Source organism: Salvelinus sp. IW2-2015, linkage group LG19 (assembly GCF_002910315.2).
Source record: "Salvelinus sp. IW2-2015 linkage group LG19, ASM291031v2, whole genome shotgun sequence".
In the NCBI taxonomy this organism is placed as follows: domain Eukaryota; kingdom Metazoa; phylum Chordata; class Actinopteri; order Salmoniformes; family Salmonidae; genus Salvelinus; species Salvelinus sp. IW2-2015.
Window position 1 is genome coordinate 1,951,191 of NC_036859.1, and position 26,964 is coordinate 1,978,154.

General features: G+C 44.4%; 1 protein-coding gene across 1 annotated transcript in view; it reads left to right on the top strand.

The window, feature by feature from the left end:
• The window catches only part of LOC111979533 (zinc finger E-box-binding homeobox 1-like), a 106,664-nt gene that overhangs the window by 38,566 nt on the left and 41,134 nt on the right, over positions 1 to 26,964 (top strand). The window contains exon 2 of the mRNA XM_070448751.1: positions 16,948 to 17,112. Coding sequence (XP_070304852.1) covers positions 16,948 to 17,112 — 165 coding nt within the window. The remainder of the gene's footprint in view (positions 1 to 16,947; positions 17,113 to 26,964) is intronic.

Genomic DNA, 26,964 nt, shown 5'->3' on the forward strand with positions numbered 1-26,964 from the left:
CCCGTGGGGAATAGGGTGTGATTTGGGTCGCAAACTCCATCTCTCTGCCAGGCTGTTCAGCCAGAGGGAGTTCTGTTCTGCCAGTAGGTGTTCCCCTTAGCCCCCTCCGCCCCCCCAGCTGCCAGGGTCAATGCTGCTGGGCACCAGGTGTGAAGTCAGTAGTCTCAGCCAGGCGGAACGCTTCGCCTTCAACCCCTCCTGCTCTACCTCCAAGCCCCTGGGAGAAACTCCTACCTCCCCTCCTCTCCCGAGCCCTCCTCTCCCGAGCCCTCCTCTCCCGAGCCCTCCTCTCCCGCTGCCCCGGGCTTAATCACACACATCTTACTGACAAAACAGGAACTCAACAACTGCCTGTAATAGCCTACTTGAAAACAGGAGTACTCTGAATCAGGCTTTCTACAGTGAGGTGAAGTGAGGACCCCATTTTTAGCCTGCTCTGTCTGGTGAGTGATAGAAGAGAAGCAGCGAGAGAGAGAGGACTGAGGGAAGAGAAACTGCTAATGACTCAAAAACACAAAACCTGGCTTGTCAGTCCTCGGTGCTCATTTGTGCATGAAGCCGGCCTGGGGGGGGTGAGTGTGTCACAGCGGACAGCCCGATAGAGTTAGACCAGGAGGAGGGAGAAGAGAGAGAGAGGGTGAAGAGACAGGACAGAGAGGTAGAGAGAGTGAAGAGCGGGGGGGCGTAGAGGGAGAAGAGAGAGAGTGTCAAAGGGGAGGGGGCAGAGGTGAACTAAGGTGGGATGCTTTGCAGCATTGCGCTCCTTTTCTCTGTCAGTGTTAAAGGCGAGACATTGACGATGCGGCACGTGAGCTGCTCTGACAGACAGTTTAGTGACGAGGCCCAGAGAGAGAGAGAGTAGATAGAACCACAGAGAGATAGAGAGAGATAAAGAGAGAGACAGACAAAAAGAGAGCGAAAGAGGGGTGGAAGGGGTGGAGAGAGAGAGATAGAGAGAGAACCACACACAGGGAAGAGAACTGTGAGAAGAGAGGCCCTGCTACTAAAATGACTATAAGGCTAGAGAAAGAGAGAGAGAGAGKGAGAGAGGCCTAATGCTATATTTCTATAAAAGAATAGCCCCTAACAGTTGAATTCAGGTGTCGTTGCAATTTGTCACGCCTCTGATGATGGTGAATCGGCTGGTCAATTGATGGCATTCCCTCCATTGTTTTTGCCAGGTGGTGATGAATGGCGGTGCAGATTGACACTGACAAACAATGCGGTGCGCGGATCACTTTACTAGCTCGTTCACTTAAGCACTGACAATCACATGAATARCGCAACAAATAACCCACATACAGTGTGAATATAACCGTGATAAACGGCAACAGAGAGAGAGGGAGATGAGAGATGAATATGACCGTTTATGTGGCTTAGGGCATCATTGGAATGAATCCAGTATCGTAGTTACGATGCAGGTTAAAAACCAGAGCTCTTTCCTCGTGTCGTATAGCTACACGGCGTGTCTGGCAAAATCCAGAATCATGAAGTAAGACTCGGGAATCGTCATTTCCATGGAGATGAGAGGCAGCCAGTAATTCCCAGGCACACTARGAGTGTTTCCATGCCCGCCCTCAGCAAAGAACACACACACCCTGATACACACACACTCACGTACACCCCCGACACAGAGGAAAGCCCCTCTAGAGGTAGCCAGTGCTGTAAGCCAGGGACTTCCCCCCCAAAAAAACTTTTGACTACATACGGTTGTGTGTTTTGTAGGTGTGCGCTGTGCGTGTGTGTGACATAGTGGAACGTAGTGAGAGAGACCCCGGCAGGGAGGGAAGTGTGTTGGGAGTCATCAGGGTTAGCTGTAATCAGGCCTCTCCAGCTGCTTCCTGTGTGGGGAGACCCAGGTGCTCAGGCCCTCCCCCCAGAGACGCAGCTTGCGCCAGAGTCCCAAATGGTACACTGTTACCTATAGAGTGCACTACTTTTGGCCAAAGCCCCAATGGTCTCTGGCCAAAAGTAGTGCACTATATAGGGAATTGGGTGCCATTTGGGATGCAYACAGAGCCAGTGCTGGCCCCCAGCACAGAATGGCAGGAACTTGGAACGGGAGAGGAGTTAACCTCTGTGCCTCCACACACACGAATACAGGCACACGAGACAGAAATACACAAGCACACCTAGACATATACAGAAGCAGACACACATGTGACACACACGCTGACGCTCACATTTGTTTTACTATCCTTGTGGGGACCAAACAATTCATTCTCATTCAAAATCTTATTTTCCCTAACCCCTAATGCGAAACCTTTAATCKTAACCTTAATCCCAAACTCCTAACCTTACCCCTAACTCCTGACCCTCAACCTAACCCCATAACCCTAACAATGACCTTAATTAACCTAAAATAGCAATTTTCCTTGTGGGGATCGGCGAAATGTCCCCYCTTCTCCAAATMTTCCTTATTTTACTATCCTTMTGAGGACCTCTGGGTCCCACAAGGACAGTAAACCCCGCAAAACACACACACAAAACAAACACACACACACACACATATCAGTGGAAGCTGCTGAGGGGAGGATGGCTCATAATAATGGCTAGAATGGAGAAAATATTTGATACCATTCCACCTATTCCCCTCTAGCCTTTACCACAAGCCCGTCCTCCCCAATTAAGGTGTGCAGTCTATGGGGGTGCCACGAGGTTCAATTCTTTTCTCTGTATATATCAATGATGTCGCTCTTGCTGCTGGTGATTCTCTGATCCACCTCTACGCAGACGACACCATTCTGTATACATCTGGCCCTTCTTTGGACACTGGGTTAACAAACCTCCAAATGAGTTTCAATGCCATACAACACTCCTTCCGTGGCCTCCAACTGCTCTTAAATGCTAGTAAAACTAAATTCATGCTCTTCAACCGTTCGCTGCACGCACCCGCACGCCCAACTAGCATCACTACTCTGGACGGTTCTGACTTAGAATATGTGGACAACTACAAATACCTAGGTGTCTGGTTACTGTAAACTCTCCTTCCAGACTCACATTAAGCATCTACAATCCAAAATTAAATCTAGAATCGGCTTCCTATTTTGCAACAAAGCCTCCTTCACTCATGCTGCCAAACATACCCTCGTAAAACTAACTATCCTACTGTTCCTTGACTTCGTCGATGTCATATACAAAATAGCCTCTAACACTCTACTCAGCAAATTGGATGTAGTCTATCACAGTGCCAACCGTTTTGTCACCAAAGCCCCATATACTACCCACCACTGCGACCTGTATACTCTCATTGTCTGGCACTCGCTACATATTCGTCGCCACTGGCTCCAGGTCATCTATAWGTCTTTGCTAGGTAAATCCCCGCCTTATCTCAGCTCACTGGTCACCATAGCAACACCCACCCATAGCACGCGCTCCAGCAGGTATATTTCACTGGTCATCCCCAAAGCCAACACCCCCTTTGGCCGCCTTTCCTTCCAGTTCTCTGCTGCCAATGACTGGAACGAATTGTAAAAAATAAAAATATAAAAATCACTGAAGCTGGACTTATATCTCCCTCACTAACTTTAAGCATCAGCTGTCAGAGCAGCTTACCTATACACAGCCAATCTGTAAATAGCCCACCTGTCACGAACGTCGTCAGGGAAATGACCGGACCAAMGTGCAGCGTCGTGAGCGTACATGTCTTTTTATTATGAATGTCGCCAACAAAAACAACAAAAACGACCGTGACGCTTACTAGGGCTATACAGGCCACTAACAAAGTCAACTACCCACAACTAAGGTGGAAAAACAGGCTGCCTAAGTATGATTCCCAATCAGAGACAACGATAGACAGCTGTCCCTGATTGAGAACCATACCCGGCCAAAACATAGAAACAGAAAACATAGAAATAAAGAAACTAGAATGCCCACCCTAGTCACACCCTGGCCTAACCAAAATAGGGAATAAAAGCCTCTCTATGGCCAGGGCGTGACACCACACAACTACCTCATCCCCATATTGTTATTTTTTGTTGTTGTTGCTCTTTTGCACCCCAGTATCTCTACTTGCACATCAACATCTATCACTCCAGTGTTAATGCTAAATAGTAATTATTTCGCCACTGTGGCCTATTTGCCTTACCTTCCTAATCTTACTACATTTAAACACTGTACATAGATCTTCCTATTGTGTTATTGACTGTACATTTGTTTATGTGTAACTCTGTGTTGTTGTTTTTGTCGCACTGCTTTGTTTTATCTTGGCCAGGTCGCAGTTGTAAATGAGAACTTGTTCTCAACTGGCCTACCTGGTTAAATAAAGGTGAAATAAAAAATAAAAATAAATAAAAAACACGTGAAAAGGTGCCACCTGTGACACATGCACATACAAACACACTACGCACACAAGCAGTCTCCTTAATAGCTCCCCCTTCCCTCGTCAGTGTTCGAAACCAAACAAACAAAATCCCAAACTAAGGGCCKTGACCTCACTACCTCAGCTATTATCTGGCCACACTCATTCAGCTGATGGATGACAGGGGGAACTGACCCCAGATCTGTAACCATTGGTTATCTAAGGTAGAGTCAGTCTCTTAACAGTAATACACTGAGTAACGATTACACTGAGAACCCCCAGGSGACAATATTGGGCAAAGTCCAATTTGACACAGTCACTCTCCATGAGATTAGCTTTCCTCTGTTTGCAGAGACTTTCATAGTGCATGTCTGAGTCTAATCAATATTGGAGGAGCTCCAGTGTAAAGCTCTAGGATTTTAGACTAGAGCCCAGGGCAGGTTGCCTTTACGGTGGCTCGGAGTGGATCAGATGAGACTCCACCTGGCACACCTAGTGATGTGGTGAAATCAGTCTGCTGTGCTCCTGTGTGTGTGCTACCTGGCAAATCCAATGGCATCATCATGATTTAGTGATACAGTCGCAGGGGAAATTTGGTGACTCCATTCTCACTCAGCGCAGATGCTTAGAGGGAAGTGTGGGGGAGAWTTTGAGTGTGTGTATGTGTGAGGGAACCATCCAACATTCTATAGAAGTAATATCTTAAGTAGGCTAATTAGGCTACCTATTCTCCACATGGTAAAACACCGAACTGCTGATCGGCTATTGTTCAGAAATATTATTTTTTAACCAACTCCTTAAATGTCCTTTCAGCCTTTCTCCTGTACTGTGATGGAAAACTGTATCTGGTCATTTTAGGTTTTATCAACAGTAAAAAAAAACTCAAACGTTTTAGTGTAAATGATGGTGCATTATGGGAAAGTTGCTGTATTTCTAATGGTACTGTAATTCCACCCAACAGAATACAGTAGTACTCAACCATATCTTTGGAGCGCCAAAAACCTTCGCCAGCTAGTCTTAAATCTTAAATGGTTGAGCATTTGCCATGTCTGTCACTCTGGCATAAAGGGTCGGGAGACAGGCGCAGGAATGCGTCATCGGGMMTTTTTATTACACCCAAATTACGGCGTGCCATGTAAAGGCACGGGGACAAAGACCAAACAAACACGATACAAAACACAGGGTTGAAACCCAAACAAAAGAGCGAGGAGTACCTCGAATAAATAACACAAGCGCACAATGATTATCACACGGGACGAGACCCGTAATCACCTGCGCCGTCCACAATGGCACGAAATCCAAAACACACAGCACAGGTACTCACACGACCAACGGACATAGTAACAATAATCGWCAGGACAATGGTAAACCAAGGACACACGTATACAATTACTAATCATTACTAATCCCTCCTCTCAAAGAATTTAATGAATCCATTCATTCATACCGATTACAGTAGCCTCGACTTTTTTACAGTACAATTCCTTTGATACCGTATTTATATTACAGTAGGTGTACTCTAATATGAAATACAGTATTATACTTGCGACTGAGCTGCCTGTAAGCTACTGTCAAATTCATGGTAACCCCTTTACAGTGTGTAGTGTTAGCTTAATAATGTGGTTTTCCACCCAGGCAACACTTTAGGATGTGACATTTACCTGCCAGAGAGAGTTACTGTACTGCTGTACTGGAGACAAGGTAACACGTCATCACAATCACACAGAGTCCATCAGAGAGAGAGAGAGAMAGAGAATTTGTGTGTGTGTGCATTTGTGCGTGRGTGCGTGCTTGTACTGTGTACCTTCAGCAGTACCTAACACACTCTTACACCTTTTGGACCAATCACTAAGGAAGGGCTGCTAACAGGACACATAAACAGCGTCAGCAGCATCCTCAGTGAGTGCACTACAATACCATCACCACCACCACCATCATAATCCCCACCACCACCACCACCACCACCATCACACGCGTGTCTGTGTGCTGTGGCTATATCCACAGAGTGTTTTCCGTGGTTCTAAACCAGTGTGACAGTGCTAGCGGAGCCGACCCACAACCTTCTACTGTGATTTGACAAAGTAGAGCAGTCAGTTCCTGAGAGCTGTCTGTCAGTCAGTCAGCTTCGTTCAGAGAGGCCATTTATCTAGGAGAGAGGGCAGGGCAGTGTAACCTGGCAGACTGGAGACACACACACACACACACACACACGCGCGCGCGCGCACCGTGCTATCTGCTCTTCCTGCTATCTGTCCAGCGAGGTGTGATTGGAAGCAACCAAGCGTGACAAGAGCCATTTAAAATACCCACCGGCCCCCTGACCAGATAACTGTAGCAGTACAGCCAAAGACACACAGGCACAACCTAGCACACACACACACATACACATACACACACACACACGCAAAAACCCTGGAGTAAATATGTGGTCAAATCTAGCAAAATGTCTGAATTGTCGTCTCTGAGCCCGTAGAGAAGAAGACAGATGATCTCATAGGTAGAATGCACTATGAGGATGTGATGTACAGCTACAGAGAAGAGGGTGGAGTCCTCACCTCCTCAAAACCCCATTGGAGGAGAATGTCAGAGGGGGAGGCACCTCTGGCTTTCTCACCCAATGGGTTTTGAGAAGGAGGAGAGGAGCGAGGACGGCAGGAGTGTGCAGTTGAGATTACTCCCTCTGTCTTCACCCCCTTTGCTCTCAGTTCTCCATTTGGCTTCTTCGAATAGCTTCCGGATCACTCAAGGGATCATCTGTTAGATAGCAGTCAGACACAGACACTGGTGTGTGTGCGTGTGTGTGTGTGTTACATTATGCATGGTGGCACATGGTCTTTAAATACTTCAGTGATCAAATCAAGAAGTCACCACGCCTGCCCGCTTACAGCTATCACGTTAAAGAAGAGGGGGTATCTGGTTACCAAGTGATATCTGTCTGCTGTGTGTGTTTGTGTGTGTGCGCGGGTGCGTGTGTGCATGTGTGTGTGTGTGTGTAATTAGGGCTGAGAATTGCCAGGGACCTCACGATATGAAATGATCACAATACTTTGTTCTGCGATTCTCACGATGATGTATTGCGATTCGATACTGTGATTTTACTGCGATAACATATTGTTCACCATATGTCTGCTGCAGAGGGACAAGAGAGAGAGAGCCATGAGTCAACACATTTTGATCAATCATGGAAATAAAAGTGCTGAAAACAAATTGGGTCCCTATTTAAAAAGATGGAGAACAAGCTCTGAAGGAAAAATACTGTAGTTTTGGTGCAGGTAGGTACAGACAACTAGCGCCAAAATAATATTGAGATATTGTCAAAAACGACATCGTCAGAAATAATATCCTGATGTGTAACTATAGATTTTTTCCCCATCACTAGTGNTGTGTGTGTGTGTGTGTGTGTGTGTGTGTGTGTGTGTGTGTGTGTTGCACTCCGAGGTGCCTGGTGCATGTAACATGATCGACCGCCCGCCTGCCAAAGTCCCTCACACACACACACACACACACACAGGGCGTGGCCCCTCTTCCTCTCCAAACAACCTGCAGATAGATGATCAGAGCTGATATCCTGAAGATAACAAGTACAGTACTAATCTACTGTGACAACAACAGGCCAAACACAACCAGCCTCATAATCTCATGTGACACTGTGTTGTTGATATACGCTCTCTCCTGGATTAMAGGGATTTATAATCTATGATTAATGAGTGAATCTGCATCATGCTCTTTGTTTGTTTATACAGTGTGTGTGTAACACTGATGTAGCCTTCCTGTGTTTATACACCGGGCTCAGAGAAATACTGATGTAGCCTAAATAAATTCTGTGGTATTATGTAAACATGTTTGTGAGGTGATTGGAGAGGGAGTGATCAGGCCARGACTGTATGTGTCTAGCTCTGGGTRGTATTCGTTAGTACACWGTACTAAACTATTTGCAACGGAAAACGACGACAAGTTCACGTAGTCCCTCCTTGCGTTTGGTGCCTGCTAAGGTTTTCCACGAGTTTCCTCCCGGAGTCTCGTTTGACTGGAATATTAGAGGATGATTTGGGGTGCGTCCCAAATGGCACCCTGTTCCCTACGGGCCCTGGTCAGAAGTAGTGCGCTATATAAGGAATAGGGTGCCATTTGGGTGACAAAAATGGCCTCCCTGTGGCCGTGGCATGTCTGTGTTTGGTAAGAGCCTCCCCCTGGGCTGGTGCAGGGCTGAGGGGAGGGACTGGAGCAGACAGAAATAGCACAGGTGTGTGTGTGTGTGGTGTGTGGTGTGTGTGTGTGTGTGTGTGTGTGTGTGTGTGTGTGTGTGTGTGTGTGTGTGTGTGTGTGTGTGTGTGTGTGTGTGTGTGTGTGTGTGTTGGTGCTGCGTGCGTGGCGTTGCTTTGGTTGCGTGTTTCTCACAGCTAAGGCTGCTCTGCCAAGAATAAGAGATTAGGAGAAACTGTGCTGACCCCCTTTCCTTCCTTCTTTGAAACTGACCCAGAGCATAATGACGTGAAGTAAGTTTCACAATTTATCACAGGAATTACACATATCCCACACACAGACACACACACATACAGCCTTACACATATCACACGTACAGCCTATATACACTACTGTAAGACGTATACACAAAGCCTATACTGTAGAAAATTCAGATGTATATAATGTAAGCAAATAGTGTAAAGCACACACACACACACACACACACACACACACACACACACTTGAACAAGTCACACACACACTAAGGTGGGAGGAGAAGGAAAGTGGTCTGTGCTGTGTGTAGTTGATGTCACCTATGATGCTTCGTCACAGAGCAGAAGACCCAGAGGGCTTACGGTTCTGCTGCATCCATTCAGTCACTCTGTCTCTCTCAGAACCCACTCAGCTAGCACACAAATGCCAGAAAAGAGAGTGGAGAATAATGAAAATCTATGTGATAGAGTTTCAAGCCAGGGGCAACACAGGTCCAACTCCAACCTGTGGGAGGAACTGATTCAATGTACCTAAGGACCCCAGCTGTCACAGTGTGTGAGTGTGTATGTTTGCAAGTGTGTGTGTGTCTGTCTGTGCAAGTCTTTATACTGAGAGTGCTTTGAAACATAGCAACCGGTATGTTCTTCATATCTCCTATATGATTCCACTGTTGACCTTTTTCTTGCTGTTTGCTTCGGCAGTTTATGTCAGAGTGGCCAGAGAACATGCAAAGTCTGTCTGACAGCGGATTCTGCTGTGACGTGGCTACAGAGGACTCCTACGTTGTTGCTGGGCCTCCCTGTTTTATGTTAACAGCTCAATCGAACAGACAGGCTGTGTCTGTGTGAATGCAGGAATGTACTTGTCTCTTGCTGGATCCCAAATGGCACGCTCTTTCCTATGTAGTGTACTACTTCCAGAAAGACACGCACGCACGCACGCACGCACGCACGCACGCACGCACGCACGCACGCGCACGCGCACACGCACACGCACACGCACACACGCACACACGCACACACACTACTAGGAGAAGCTGCTGCTCAATAAATAACTAGCAGTGTGTGTGTGTATGTAGCAGCTTTTGTATTGTTTTGTTTGTTGCTAAACCTGCTCTGTGCTGCCCCCTATCTGTACTGATTTATATGACCACTGGTCACTGGTGTTAGCACATTTACATTTACATTTAAGTCATTTAGCAGACGCTCTTATCCAGAGCGACTTACAAATTGGAAAGTTCATACATATTCATCCTGGTCCCKKCGTGGGGAATGAACCCACAACCCTGGCGTTGCAAGCGCCATGCTCTACCAACTGAGCCACACGGGACCACACCAGCACCATCTGGATACGTCCCAAATGGCACCCTATTCTCTACATAGTGCACTAATTCTGAAAGTAGGGCAAAAGTAGGGCACCATATAGGGAAATGAGTACCATTTSAGATGCGTCCTCTGTGAGTAGACTGCTCTGACAGTCTGTCAAGTAGCCTACACCTCCTTGGTCACCAGCACCTCCGCAAAATAGACCTAGCTATTATTTCTTCCCAGAAATGGACACGCTGCTTTCAAATTGGCCCACATTTGTTTCAGGTGTGTTTCAAATGAGTTTGTCTAATTTGACCTCCTCCTGATGCGTGCTCATTTGCCAAATATAGAGTAATAGACTTAAATTGGTTACACAGGTTGATAGGCATACTGCCTACATCCCAAATGGRACCCTATATAGTGCACTACTTTTGACCTGGCCCCATAGGGCTCTGGTCAACAGTAGTGCACTATATAGGGAATAGGTTGACATGTGGGACGGAGATGTGTATGGGGACTAGTAGGGCAGTGACTCTGTGACTCAGTTTATGTGCTGCTAGCCTATTTCACAAGCCTGAGAGCCTGTAGAGCCACGCCAGGGAATCAGGAAGTACAGTATGGGTTTCAGAAGACTAGGAATGTCACTTTAAACTAGGATGATGTACAGTACTGTATATTGAAGTGGATGCTGCATTGGACAGGYGGAAAAGATGACACCCTATTCCCTATGTAGTGCACTACTTTTGACAAGAGCCCTTAGGGCCTTGGTCAAAAGTAGTGCACTACATAGGGAATACGGTGCCATTTGGGACATTGTCAAAAAGAAAATAGGCTCATATTGTTACTAAGCAGTCATTGGTAGATTTGATAGTATTCTTTCACAGAAGTCGTCAGAAAACAAGCTACATTTAATAGGTAGGCTATGTCTTTAAAAAGATGAAAGGTGACCCAGGTAAGTATAAATAGCTTTCTAACTTTGAATTCATGATTCATGCTCTTTCAGGTCGTCACACACAAAGTGGCGTCTCATCTATTCTGTAAAGAGCTGCGTTGCTGAGTTGGTGACGTGTGTGCCAAATGGCACCTTATTCCTATAGTGATCTACTTTGGCTAGAGTCCTATAGAGGGGTTGGCTGACAACGTCACGAAAATGATGAGCGCGCATCGATGGGGCCAGAAGCCGTGCTTTGTTATGATGGTCAGATCGCTAGCAACAATTTGGGGAATCATAGGTGGCTCGTTTTATCTTTTATCTTGATACCATGTCTTGTTTTGAGGTGTTTTGGCTGATTTCATGTCAATGCTAATATGGCTCAAAATCGCTAGCTAGCTAACCAACAACTGTGACATTGTATTTGAGAGACAACAAGTGCTCATTGTGCAAAAGTATTTATGTTTTCAATAAACATTTGGAGACCAAATATAGTTTACATCAGGGACGTCACTAGACATTCAGAACATCCGGGTCTCAGCCCTGAAGACCTGCGGCTAACTCCGGAAGGGGGGACTTTATCTCTGCGTGACCAAAATGAAGCGCCCCGCTCTCTTGGCCTCGCACGCTAGCAGTGAACATTTTGCAAAAACATAACGCTATGTTGCATATCTCACTGCTTTCCTCCATGCGCTGTGCTCTCCTGACGCCTAATATTTAACCCTTCTTAATATTAATTCAATGGTTCGGTGTCAGTAAACCCACGGAATATGGTTTCAATAAAAAAATAATTAAATCTGTTAGCAAGTACAAATTACAAGTGCATAACTACATCTTAATTTTCCATGAAGAAAAATAGTTGGGAAAAGTATTTATAATTTTGTTGCAATGTTTTCATAAACTATYTCCAATATTTTATTGGCAATAGCAAAAGCCTCTTGTTGATGTTGGTGACATTACTGCTAACTAATGTGAGCTTGTTATGCTGTGCTCACTGCAGTTTCAAAATAATCAAAATGGTGGCAGCCTACACCACTAATGAATGTTTTGCACGAAGCATTTTTCTAGTTCCATGTAATATAGCASGATTGGGATTTTAGGTTGACTTCCTTTTGGGTTATGTTTGAACTGTATAAACTCACGTTAGCAGTAGGCTTGAATTGTAACTGTAGAGTGGGGGGGTGACAGCTTTTGCAGATAATATGTACAATCCCGCTTGAAAATCCTGATTTTATCATATTTGGGGTAATAGATCACAGATTCCAAGGTCAATTAGCTACAGGACAATATTTCTACCTAATTAATTACACAAAAATAAATACACCCCCTCCAACACCCCTGTCGTAACAACACTTCACAATTTTACACGCATGTACATACCAGCATGCAATCCTTTCTCCAACTAATTATTCACAATGTTTGCGAGTTATATTACACAGTAGTAGGATGTCAGTCCATCTATAAAGATAACAAATGTAACAAAATTAAACTGTAGGTGCAAACCTGTCTATGACTTCACTCTTTCCCAAGGGTGTTAGTATGTACAGTACCAGTCCAAAAGTTTGGACACACCTACTCATTCCAGGGTTTTTCTGACATCAAAACTATGAAATAACACATATGGAATCATGTAGTAACCAAAAAAGTGTTAAACAAACTTAAATATATTTTATATTTGAGATTCTTCGAAGTAGCCACCCTTTGCCTTGATGACAGCTTTGCACACTCTTGGCATTCTCTCAACCAACTTCATGAGGTGTGCAATGCATTTCAATTTAACAGGTGTGCCCTGTTAAAAGTTAATTTGTGGAATATCTTTCCTTCTTCATGCGTTAGAGCCAATAAGTTGTGTTGTGACAAGGTAGGGGTGGTATATAGAAGATAGCCCTATTTGGTAAAAGACCAAGACAATATTATGGCAAGAACAGCTCAAATATGTATGCCCTATGGAAGCGCACACATCGTTTTCATGACGTTGTCAGCCAACCCATCTATGTAGCTAGATGCTAAATAATTGTATTGTAAACACACACACACACACACAATCTATTCACTTACTCCTGCAAATACAACAACCGCCTCTGTGTTTGCTGAGCTACATCTTCAATTCTGTATAGCCAGCTTTGTTTTTTCAACAGATAACCTTAATGTTAGCTTGCTAATTGAGCTGACGTTACCAAACGTAGCTACTGCCATGTTAGCCTTAAGTTAGCTAGCTATCTTTATTAGTAATTTTAGCATATTTGGACAGTACTTGATTAGACAGTAATTGGTTAGTTAGTGATACTTTGTCGGGTGGTGATGCAGAGCTCCAGCAGTTGTATTCAGTGTCCAGATAGCTAATCAATAACTGTACTGACAAAGTAAAAATCTGTCGTTCTGCACCGCACCTCTCTGATTCAGAGGGGTTGGGTTAAATGCGGAAGACACATTTCAGTTGAATGCATTCAGTTGTACAACTGACTAGGTATCCCCCTTTCCCTTTCCTGTCAAAACCCTGCGCATAAAATGTGCTAGGTTACTAATGAAGCAGCACTGCTAGCTAGACTAGGTAGTCCCTCAGTGAATCTTTTGAGTCGACATGTTTAAATGTAAATTACTCGAACCTGGCTTACGAGGTCAATAACTCTGAATGACATCATCATGGGCTAACAAAATGTGCTATAGTAACAGCAACCTAACAAAGTTCTTTGGACAAATAAGAAAAGACTTTGGAAAACCACGTTGACTCTGCCTTCTAAAGTGCCACCGTARACAGAAATGCTGTTATTAGGCAGCACTAAAAASGCAGGGCAGGCAAGGGCTCATGTTTGGGAGTATTAATTGCAGTGTGTAATGCAGTGTTGCCTAGCTTGTTTTAAACCATCCCAGCAGTGGAAAAAGCCTCGGGACGGAGAGAATATAATTTGGGGCTAAAGCCCTGAAAGCCCGGGTCTGGTGACCTCGATGGTTTAKATGTTGTCAGCAATCTAAGACAGGGGTGTCAAACTCATTCCATGGAGGGCCTAGTGTCTGCAGGTTTTTGTTTTTTTTACCATTCAATTAAGACCTAGACAACTAGGTGAGGGAAGTGATTTACTAATTAGTGACCTTAATTCATCAGTCAAGTACAAGGGAGGAGCGAAAACCCGCAGACACTCGGCCCTCCGTGGAATGAGTTTGACACATAATCTAAGCCAACCCCATAGTTGTGCACACGTTGGTATTGTTGCTAAAAAACCTACCCATCTATGGCTTGTGACAATATGGTTGATTGAAAAGGGTGTATCGTTTTTCACACTTGCTATTGTATTGATAATGAAGTCTCCCGAGTGGCGCAGCGGTCTAAGGCACTGCATCTCATCACTACAGACACTGGTTCGATTCCAGGCTGTATCACAACCGGCCGTGATTGGGAGTCCCACAGGGCGGCGCACAATTGGCCCAGTGCGGTCCGGGTTAGGTTTTGGCCGCGGTCGGCCATTGTAAATAAGAATTTGTTCTTAACTGACTTGCCTAGTTAAATAAAGGTAAACATATATATATTTTTTTAATAACCTCAATTTCACCAGCAGTACCATACTGAAATACATCACTGGCTGAGGCATTGCTCTCCATCTTGACCACTGGCCTACTACTCAAACTTCTCTCCTCTGCTATCATATCATCATGGCCCTGCTCTGCCAGCTTCCACACAAAGACAAGGGAATGATGCCACACCCTGCCTCACATCATCAGTAGCAGGCTGTGCCTCTGTCATAGGAGCCTCTAGTATGAGCAAATAGAATTAGAGTCTCTCTGTGTCGCTACATCCCCCCCCACTAGCCCCCCAGCTGCGGCTGCACCCGTGATTGCCTATGTCCACCCCAGCCCACCCCTCCCTACCCCACACCATCCCACCAGCTGCACACAGTCATACTCACCCTGTGCATGCCTTGTCTCAGCCAGGTGTGTATGCAGGTCTAATTACACACGGCCATAGGAGGAGATGGGAAATTGATTTAGTGGCAAGCTGTGACGACTGGCTGTTATCTAAACACTGTGAGTGTAGCATGGTGATAACATGCAGATAAGACTTAGATGCCCCGGGGGCTGCCATCTGTCTGTCTTACTACTTCCTCTCTTGAGAACAAAGCAGACTGCGCAGATGAATGGTTAAAAACCAGCAGAACGCCGTACTATCGCCTCTGACCACAGAACATCGGCCGTCATTTTCGGGTTCATTTCACAACGATTCTAGCCTAGGCTATGTGTTGAATCTGGCTTTTCAGATGTACTTTCCAATCTATGGCTGATGATGCATCGGTATGGCACTTCTCATCACTCATTTCAGGTTGGAACCAGACATTATTGTTCCCGCCCGGCTGCCCAACACATCATATCATCCCAGAGCTATTTCTCCTGGAGAGTTCATCTGAAAAGGACAAACTGCAGCCAGGAGGAAAAATAATCACTTGCTTATCACCCTGGAGAGAGCAAATGTATTTCACATGGCTGCAGTCACTGATTTTATCTGTAGGCACTTTGTTTTAATGGGGGGACTGTGTGAAAAATTGCCCGTCCACACTGCTTGAATGAACTGCTCCTGTACGGGTGCACAGGGAGGCGGGTGAAGACGACTACGGGGAGGAGGGAGGCGGGAGGGAGGAAAGATGTTTGCATGGTCTGTGAAGTGAGGAACGAGACCCATTTGAAAATGCAGGAGGGTGTGTGTGTGTGTGTGTGTGTGTGTGTGTGTGTGTGTGTGTGTGTGTGTGTGTGTGTGTGTGTGTGTGTGTGTGTGTGTGTGTGTGTGTGTGTGTGTGTGTGTGTGTGTGTGTGTGTGTGTGTGTGTGTGTGTGGGAGCGATGAGGAGGTTGTTTAAGGAGGGCTAAGAAGTGGTTGTTTGTTCACAGGTGACAGGTGCTGCAGTCACAGTGCTTCTTGATTACTCTGTGGTTAGGTGCATGTCGTAACTCTACACACACACACAACACACGGTCACCAAAACACCCACCCTCCACATCGATCCAGATTGTTTCATCGACTTGTCTGGTCATGATGGCATGATCGTCTGCCTGCCCGGCAGAAAACACTGAATCAGCCCAGAAGGAAATATGTCTGGACTAAAGGGGAGGAGGAGGCATAGGCTGTGTCCCACATGGTGCCCCATTCCCTATATAGTGCCCTACTTTTGACCAGYGCCCWWWGGGCTCTGGTCAAAAGTAGTACACTATGTTGYGAATAGTGTGCCATTTGGGATGCAGCATTAGCACACACGTATTCTTAGCTAGCTTATTTAAAGGTGCTGCTGCTCTGCATCAAATCAACACGTTCTTCTCCTCTCTTATCTGTCAATGGGTCTCTCTCTCTCTCCCTCTATTTCTCTCTCTTTTATCTGTCAATGGGTCTCTCTCTCTCTCCCTCTCTATTTCTCTCGCCTTTATTTGTCAATGGGGCTGTGTAAACACTGGAACAGAGGTCTCAGGGTTCATCACTTGAGAAAATGACATTCAAGATAGCTAGCAGTGTAATTATGGATAATTTCAACGTTCAACATGTCGTAGAGAGCAAAGGTTAGAGGACAAAGGTTATTCTTTATTTGTTGTATTTGGAATGATTTTAGCATTTTCCATTACGTTTTCCAAACTTTTTATATCTGTTTTTCCCACTTAACAATTCCAACGCACCTACATGTAGGCCTAGTAATTCTCTTATCTTTCTACTAAGCAGTTATAATAGTATGTTAGATTTCTGCAACAACAATGCAACAGTGACCCACTGAACTGTAAGCCACAGGCACTTCGACTACCAGATTATTTCCCTCTATCTCTTATTGACTTAGCGTCCTGTCCAGGGGGTGTACTTGTACATCAAGCTACCTTACTACAGGAACAGGAGCTCCTGCTCTATGGGCTGTTCTGGCTGAGACATACTTCTTTACTTACTTATTCATTGACCATCCTCTTTCTCTTCTCTCTGTGTCTCCACAGTAACAAATTACAACAATGTTGTGGAGGGCCAGTCAGACTCTGACGATGAGGACAAGCTACACATAGTGGAGGAGGACCCTGATGGAGACGGCACGGTGCCAGAAGACACCCCAGCAGTATTATCCCAGAACGGGACGGAGACGCACCAAGACACCTGGGATGGAGGTGAGACTCTAGGCTAGAACATAGAATACGATAACTGTGTGTGTGTGTGTGTGTGTGTGTGTGTGTGTGTGTGTGGTTAGACCATACAGTACATACAGAACAATTACTTTTCAATTGTATTCATTTGTCTGACGCTCTAATCTAGCGATTTACAGTCAATGCATCAACTAAGTTTAGTAGGGAAAAAATATTGCATATGACAGTCATTGCAAGTCGTTGCCCTTCTTCGAAATAGCTGCTATCAGCAGAATCCGTGCCAGGAAGAAAAAAACAAATGCAGGTGTGAGTGCAAAAAAACAGGACACACAACCACATTGCCGTTTCGTTTTTTTTGTTAACATCTTTTCATTGACTTTAGAAACACACCAATTTCCAACTGGTAATGACACTGACACATCAGGCATATTCAAGAGGTAGGACAGCTACATTTACATTATCCTGCTCGCCAAAGTCTGTGGGCATTTGGCCCAGGCTTCAACTAAGACATCGCTTTTTCCCCTGGATCTGGAATGTTCTTACATGGTTTCCGTGATGTTTGTTTCACGTGGTCTGTCTTAAGGCAGTGAATTTCAGTCTTCCTTCACACTACGGTTGATTCCCAAATGGCACCCTATTCCCTATGTAGTGCACTACTTTCGCCCAGCRTTATGGGCCCCGAGTCAAAAGTTAGTGCGCTGTGAAGAGAATAGTTGTGGTTAAGATGTCTTTTTAGGTGTGGTCTGTTTGAGGACGTGCTGTCGTATTGAAGATTGCACACATGGACTGGACACCGACATGACTGGTGGCAGTTTATGCACCATTTATGTTGTTGTCTGCGTGCACACACAAAACAATGCTGGGTTAAAACAACACAATTTGGGTAAATATTGAACAGAACACACATTGGTTTATTTTGACTCAGCCAGTTGGGTCACAAACAACCCACTGTTTTCTTTAAGTTGGGTTGTTGATGTAGGCTTTTTGAGCTATGATCCATTTGGGTCAGATCAGAAGACTGAAGGCGTGGTTTAGTAGGGGTGTGGGTTTCAGATAGTTATTTTTGGCCACCTGTGAGCACATGTAATTCCAGTTAATCTGTTCTGTTGTGTTGTCAACACATGTTAAGGTTGAGCACTGACACTTTTGTAGCTTTAATAAGGCTAGCACAAGAGTAGGAGTTCCTTAAATTCCTATGTACTGTATATCCCTATGCTGGGATAGTTACCACTTTGTTATAATATTTAAATAATTCTAAATTGTATATGAAAATATCTCATGTGCAAAAATATTGAAGGAACATTGAAATTTGCAGTGTACAAATTTAACACGATGAACATGAATGACATTGACTCTCACGGGTGGCCTACAATAACTATCTGAAAGCCACGCRGCAATAGGCCACACCTTTGGATTACCCAAACATGGGWTAATTTAACCATCAGTTGGGTTTTTATTCACTTTCATGCTGGGTTGATCCAGCAGACGGGTCTTTTTGTAATGTAATCCATAGGCTATTTTCAGGAGAGAGTAAATGCCGTTCCTGTTCATCACGTTATGTTCACCCTGAAGAAGGCACAGGGATGCCGAAACATTGGTGTTTTACCCAATAAATAACTGGGAGTTTATACATATGGAGTGTGCGACTCTCTTTGTTTTTATAGCTTACTGTTTATTCGCCATTAGTCAGTACCTCTACACTAAATAATTGTATCTGGGTGTGCGGCAGCTCATGCTTTTTATGTTTGTGCACTGCAAAATGTAATTTCCCTTCAATATTTTTGCACATTACATATTTGTATATAAAATGAATGACATTATTATTTAAATACCATAACAAAYTGGTAACTATCCCAACATTGGGATACGCATAGGCACTTGAGGAACTCAAGATTGTGTAAGACTCATTAAGCTACAAAAGTGTCAGTGCTTAACCTTAACATGTGTTGACAATACAACAGAACAGATTAACCGGAATGACATTTACTRTCACATGTGGCCAAAAATAACTATCTGAAAGCCACAATCCTACCAAGCCGCGCCTCCAGTCTTCTGATCTGACCCGGTAGATCATAGATCAATAACCCAACTAAGTGACCCAACTGGCTGGGTCAAAAATAACTCAACACGTGTTCTGTCCACTATTTACCCAGCTTCTCTCTCTCTCTCTCTCTCGCTCTCTCTATTATTATTATCCCTCTATTATTCCCTCCCCTTTTTCTCTCCCTCTGCCCCCTCTCTCTCTTTCTCTCTCTCCCTCTCTTCAGTTAGACTAGATATGTCACGGAACATTGGATTTTGATGGTATTCCGCGGACACTTGCTGCCGTCTTCTTTACACACTTTCATACTGAAAAATGCTTGTCTAGTCCCACGTGCTGCTCAAATCAGTACTGCATTACTCAACTTTCCCCTGATACTGAAATCTTCCTCACATAGACCCACCGAGGACCATGTTATATTTGATAGGRCGCATCCTGTTGTAAAGTAGTGCACTATATTGGTCAGGGTTTCCCAAACTCGGTCCTGGGGCCTCCCAGGGGTGCACGTTTTGTTTTTTGCCCTAGCACTACACAGCTGACTCAAATGATCAACCCTTTTAGGTTTCGATGTAGAACCCTCTGTGGAAATGGTGCAAGATGGAACCCAAAAGGGTTCTACTTGGAACCATAAAGGGTTCTTCAAAGGGTTCGCCTATGGGGAAAGCCAAAGAACCCCTTTAGGTTCTAGATAGCACCTTTTTTTCCCCCTAAGAGCGTACTGTAATCCAGTGCCTGTGCCAACACTAGCCTTACTAACTCTGTCCATTTGGAAACAGTTGTGCACCCTGATCCCTCCACCTGCTCCGATACGTCTCACACAGTACGAGTGCCAAAAACACGCCTCACTAACCAAATCCCTCTTGCGCCAGGGTTGATTCATCGTGAGGATATCTTGAGTGAGTAGGGATTTAGTAGCAGAGAATGCAACTAAAGCAGTGACACTTTTGGAATATGAGTCTTTCTGAAAATTGTTTAATAACATGTATGTTAAGGGCATATTCAGGCATTTCTTCTGTAAAAAACACCTTCCTAGGAAATAATTAAGGTGAACATGATATCCTCTGTGAGTGTCCATTCTGTGTGCTGTGGGAAAGAAGAGAGATGGGAAGCTTGATGGGAGGTTACTCCATTACGCTCTTGATTTCATATAGCCCCTGTTGGCTGGCGCCACCCGGCTTCCTGTGTGGTACTGTGTTTTAGTGTGGGCTGCGAGCTGCCTGGGAGTACTGTACTCAGAGCCTGGGAGTACTCTCTCTCCCTCTCTCTCTCTTTCCCTGAACAGATTATCTCTGCTCTCCTCAGGCAGGGCGGCTACCTTTGGGAGATCTGAGACACGCACGCAGGCACGTGCACACACACTGACACTTACACATACTCATTCACTGGGAACACCATGTCATTTCAACATGGACATTTGGGTAATATTTGGTTGAGACTTTGATCAATGAGATTTCAACCTTTATTCACCCACGATCAACCATTTAAAAGCACAACAAAGTTCAAATGGGAATACAACGTCAGATATTTTTTATTTATACATAAACCTAATGAGTTATCACTGTGCTCCATCTAATAGCACAATCAAATGTCCTGGATTGCACTAACCGAAAGGTTGCTGGTTTGACTACCCGAGCCGACAAGGTAAAACCTTTGCCCTTTAAACAAGGCACTTAACACTAATTTGTGGTTTGAGATTTTGTGCAGATTATTACAGCAGTTGRGAAGATCTCCACAGACCTGCAACCTTTACATGCTATCTTGAACATGCACACTTTCTATGATTACATAAGAAGACATTTAGTAACAGTGACCTCAGATTGTGGCCATAGATGTGTTACTCATTTTAAGGTTGAACAAATACGGTTACATTTGTTTGTAAGATTAACTTTAGGCTATTACAAAATGAATATGAAATTGTGTTTGGTTGACAATGCAGACAAATATCAACATTCAAAGGAGATTATTTTATATTGTTTTATTTTTTATTTCACCTTTATTTAACCAGGTAGGCCAGTTGAGAACAAGTTCTCATTTACAACTGRGACCTGGCCAAGATAAAACAAAGCAGTGCGACAAAAACTACAACACAGAGGTACACATAAACAAACGTACAGTCAATAACACAATAGAAAGATCTATGTACAGTGTAAATGTAGAAGATTAGGGAGGTACGGCAATAAATAGGCCATAGAGGCGAAATAATTACAATTTAGCATTAACACTGGAGTGATAGATGTGCAGATGATGATGTGCAAGTAGAGATACTGGGGTGCGGAAGAGCAAGAAGATAAATAACAATATGAGGATGAGGTAGTTGGGTGTGCTATTTACAGATTGGCTGTGTACAGGTACAGTGCTCGGTAAGCTGCTCTGACAGCTGATGCTTAAAGTTAGAGAGAGAGATATTAAGTCTGCAACTTCAGTGATTTTTGCAATTTGTTCCCGTCATTGGCAGCAGAGAACTGGAAGGAAAGGCGGCCAAAGGAAGTGTTGGCTTTGGGGATGACCAGTGAAATATACCTGCTGGAGCACGTGCTATGGGTGGGTGTTGCTAAGGTGACCAGTGGGCTGAGATAAGGTGGGGTTTTACCTAGCAAAGACTTATAGATGACCTGGAGCCAATGGGTTTGGTGACAAATATGTAGCGAGGGCCAGCCAACGAGAGCATACAGGTCGCAGTGGTGGGTAGTATATGGGGCTTTGGTGACAAAACGGATGGCACTGAGATAGAGTACATCCAGTTTGCTGAGTAGAGTGTTGGAGGCTATTTTGTAAATGACATCGCCGAAGTCAAGGATCGGTAGGATAGTCAGTTTTACGAGGGTATGTTTGTTAGCATGAGTGAAGGAGGCTTTGTTGCAAAATATGAATCCGATTCTAGATTTAATTTTGGATTGGAGATGCTTAATGTGAGTCTGGAAGGAGAGTTTACAGTCTAACCAGACACCTAGGTAATTGTAGTTGTCCACATATTCTATGTCAGAACRGTCCAGAGTAGTGATGCAAGTCGGGCGGGCGGGTGCGGGCAGCAATCGGTTGAAGAGCGTGCATTTCGTTTTTTACTGGCATTTAATAGCAGTCGGAGGCCACAGAAGGTGTGTTGTATGGCATTAAAGCTCGTTTGGAGGTTTGTTAACACAGTGTCCAGAGAAGGGCCAGATGTATACAGAATGGTGTCTGCGTATAGGTGGATCAGAGAATCACCAGCAGCAAGCGCGACATCATTGATATATACAGAGAAAAGAGTCGGCCCGAGAATTGAACCCTGTGGCACCCCCATAGAGACTGCCAGAGGTCCGGACAACAGGCCATCCGATTTGACACACTGAACTTTATCTGAGAAGTAGTTGGTGAACCAGGCGAGGCAGTCATTTGAGAAACCAAGGCTATTGAGTCTGCTGATAAGAATGTGATAATTGACAGAGTCGAAAGCCTTGGCCAGGTTGATGAAGACGGCTGCACAGTACTTTTATTTTATCGATCGACCTTGAGCGTGGCTGAGGTGCACCCATGACCAGCTCGGAAACCAGATTGCATAGTGGAGAAGGCACGGTGGGATTTGAAATGGTCGGTGATCTGTTTGTTAACTTGGCTTTCGAAGATTTTAGAAAGACAGGGCCGGATGGATATAGGTCTACAACAGTTTGGGTCTAGAGTGTATCCCCCATTAAAGAGGGGGATGAACGCAGCAGCTTTCCAATCTTTGGGGATCTCAGACGATACGAAAGAGAGGTTGAACAGGCGGTTGCAACAATTTCGGCAGGTCATTTTGGAAAGAGATGCTCCATATTGTCTGGCCCAGCTGARTTGTAGGGATCCAGATTTTGCAGCTCTTTTAGAACATCAGCTGTCTGGACGAAGGTGGGTGAAGGAGYYGGGGGGGGGGGGGGGGGGCMTGGGCAAGTTGCMGCAGGTGGTGCAGAGTTGTTGGCCGGGGTAGGGATAGTGAGGTGGAAAGCATGGCCAGCCGTAGAGAAATGCTTATTGAAGTTAGATTTATCGGTGGTGACAGTGTTTCCTAGCCTCACTGCTGTGGGCAGCCGGGAGGAGGTGCTCTTATTCTCCATGGACTTTACAGTGTCCCAAAACCTTTTGTAATTAGTGCAACAAGATGCAAATTCTTATTTGAAAAAGCTAGCCTTAGCTTTCCTAACTGACTGTGTATATTGGTTCCTGACTTCCCTGAGAAGTTGCATATCACGAGGGCTATTCGATGCTATTGCAGAATGCCACAGGATGTTTTTGTGCTGGTCAATGGCAGTCAAGTCTGGGGTGAACCAAGGGCTATACCTGTTCTTAGTTCACATTTTTTTMAATGGGGCATGCTTATACTTTTAAAGCGCAACCAGGCATCCTCTACTGACGGGATGAGGTCAATATCCTTCCAGGATACCCGGGCCAGGTCGATTAGAATGCCTGCTTGCTGAAGTGTTTTAGGGAGCATTTGACAGTGATGAGGGGTGGTCGTTTGACCGCGGACCCATTACGGACGCAGCCAATGAGGCAGTGATCGCTGAGATCCTGGTTGAAGACGGCAGAGGTGTATTTAGAGGGCAAATTGGTCAGGATGATATCTAAGAGGGTTCCCATGGTTACGGATTTAAAGTTGTACCTGGTAGGTTCCTTGATAATTTGTGTGAGATTGATGTCATCTAGCTTAGAGTGTAGGACGGCCGGGGTGTTAAGCATATCCCAGTTTAGGTCACCTAACAGAATGAACTCTGAAGATAGATGGGGGGCAATCAATTCACATATGGTATCCAGGGCTCAGCTGGGGGCTGACGGGGGTCTATAACAAGTGGCAACGGTTAGAGACTTGTTTCTGGAAAGATGGATTTTTTAAAGTAGAAGCTCGAATTYTTTGGGCACAGACCTGGATAGTATGACAGAACTCTGCAGGCTATCTCTGCGGTAGATTGCAACTCCGCTCCCTTTGGCAGTTCTATCTTGTTGGAAAATGATGTAGTTGGGGATGGAAATTTCAGGATTTTTGGTGGCCTTCCTAAGCCAGGATTCAGACACGGCTAGGACATCAGGGTTGGCGGAGTGTGCTAAAGCAGTGAATAAAACAAACMTAGGGAGGAGGCTTGTAATGTTAACATGCATGAAACCAATGCTTTTACGGTTACAGAAGTCCTCACATGAGAGCAGCTGGGGAATGGGAGTGATGCTGGGGGCTGCAGGGCCTGGGTTAACTTCTACATCACCAGAGGAACAGAGGAGGATACGGGTACGGCTAAAGGCTGTAAGAATTGGTCGTCTATTGCGTTCAGAACAGAGAGTAAAAGGAGCAGATTTCTGGGCATGGAAGAATAGATTCAAGGCATTATGTACAGACAAGGGTATGGTTGGATGTGAGTACAGTGGAGGTAAACCTAGGCATTGGAGGTAAACCTAGGCATTGAGTGACGATGAGAGCGGTTTTGGGTCTTTTGAGGATCATGCTATACTGTTTAAATATCAGCCACCAGTGCTGGCCATAACCCTGTATAGGCCACCAAAGCACTGCCCCACTTTCTTTACTGATTTTTCTGAACTATTGTCTGTTGTCCTTGAGAACTATGACAAAAATCATCGTGCTGGGTGATTTTAATATTAATGTTGACAAAGAGACCGACTCCAAGGCCATTGAATTTATGAATCCTTTGAACTCTATGGACTTTATCCAACATGTTTTACTGGGCCCACCCATAACCGTGGTCATACTATGGACCTGGTTAATACCAAGGGGATTTCTATTGTTGATGTTGCTTTATCTGATCACCACTGTGTGTTTTTATCTACCTTGTTGCCATAGCACAGGGTAATACTGAATGCATTATTAAGAAACGCTATCTTATCTCTGAAGTTGCGACAGATTTTATTGAGTGTAAGAACAATACTCCATCACCTATTCTGCCTTCCRCTTGTGATGATTTAGTTGATAACTTTAATAGCAAATTAAGGGCAACCATTTGATGCCATAGCTACAGTAAAGTTGAAAAGGCCACATCCAAACGGATACCCCTTTGGATGAGTGAAGAAACGAATCAATTCTAGAGAAATTGCAGAAAGGCAGAGTGGGGAGTCAAAGTTGCAGGTCCATTATGATATTCTGAGAGAGCAACTTGGCATATAMAACAAGGCAATTGGAAATGCCACACTGGCTTATTTTTCTAACTTTATCACTAATATCACRRGACCATTGATGGCCTGATAAATCCTACCCCCGAAAATCTATGTGAACTTTCCTCCACATCTAAATTTGATGAGTTTGCGACATAAGATAACATAACAAACATTAGGCTGGGTATAAATCAAGCAAGACCTGATGAGAAGTTTGATGATATGTGCCCTAGCTTACCACGCAGAGGCACCATGGATTTATTTTCCCTGGTTGACATAGACATGCTCAGGAAAGTGATATCACAACTTAAACCTTCTACCTGCGTTCTCGATCCTATCCCCACCACCTTCTTCAAAACAGGTTTTATTGCATATCTGAAGAAGTGCAAGSTATTGTTTATCCCTRCCTGTTCACAGGCACTGCACTAAAAACTGCTATGATGAAACCCATTCTGAAGAAAAGTTCACAGGCACTGCACTAAAAACTGCTATGATYAAACCCCTTCTGAAGAAAACMAATCTAGATTCTCCAGCTCTTAACAATTGCCAGCCAATCTCCAACCATCCATTCTTAATCAAAATTCTGGAGAAATTGGTTTTCAAACACCTAAAWGTTTTTTTAAAGTGACAACTGTTTTTATTTTTTATTTTTCAATTCTGGTTTTCMGGCCCACCACAGCRTTAGTTAAAGTGGTAAATTATCTTCGAGCCAACACAGATGCCAAACAGCTCTCTGTCCTTGTACTTTTGGATTTAAGTGCTGCATTCAACACTGTTGACCATGATGTTCTTCTGGACAGACTGGAGAAGTGGGTTGGCCTCTCCGATCTGGTTTTTAAATGGATTAAGACCTGGTTTACCGGTCAATAGTTTTTTGTCACCCTTGGTGAACATAACTCAAAGAAAATGGTTCCACAAGGTTCGATTTTGGGTCCGGTACTGTTCAGTTTATCAGAAAGCACAGCATTGATTTTCAATACTATGCAGACGATACACAACTTTACATTTTTGTGTCACCAGAGGATTTTAGCTCCACGGATAAATTATTAGAAGGTGTTAGTTTTTTAAATACTTGGATGGCTCACAACTTCCTAAGCTAAATCAAGACAAGACTGAGATACTTATTGTTGGAGCCAAAGCACAGAGAGAGAATCTGGCCGCATATTTTAATTCACGGGCAATAATGATAAAACACCWGAGCTGTGTTTGAATACTAACATACTAACATACTGTATACTACATACTTAATGAGTATATACTACATACTATTAGTACATTTTAGTATACTGTAAACAAACGATATCCTTTCAGTTGAGTGTACTAGCGCTTCGCCTGTCTACTGGAAGTTGATGCTGTTGATARGCAACTTCTTGCTAGCTTGTTAGTATGGCTAACAAATTACTAGCTAGACATCTTACGACTTCATTAACAAAATCCATTGAGAASGCACAACAACAGTACCGCTTAGCTAATAATGACGTGAATAATCAACATAACATACCGGTACATACAAGCAACTGCTGTAARGATATGCTAAAATATTGTGAAGCCACTCCCATTTTCTGAAGAAATAGTGTCCATTGCTTGTATACTTCGTATTTTGGCGAATGTAGTACGACTTCCCGGGAACTTTTGAAAGCCATTGGTCAACTGCAAAACATACAGAATGCTGCAMCATGGGTACTGACCAAGACCAGGGCTCTGCACCGCCTGCCTGTGAGTTTTAAAAT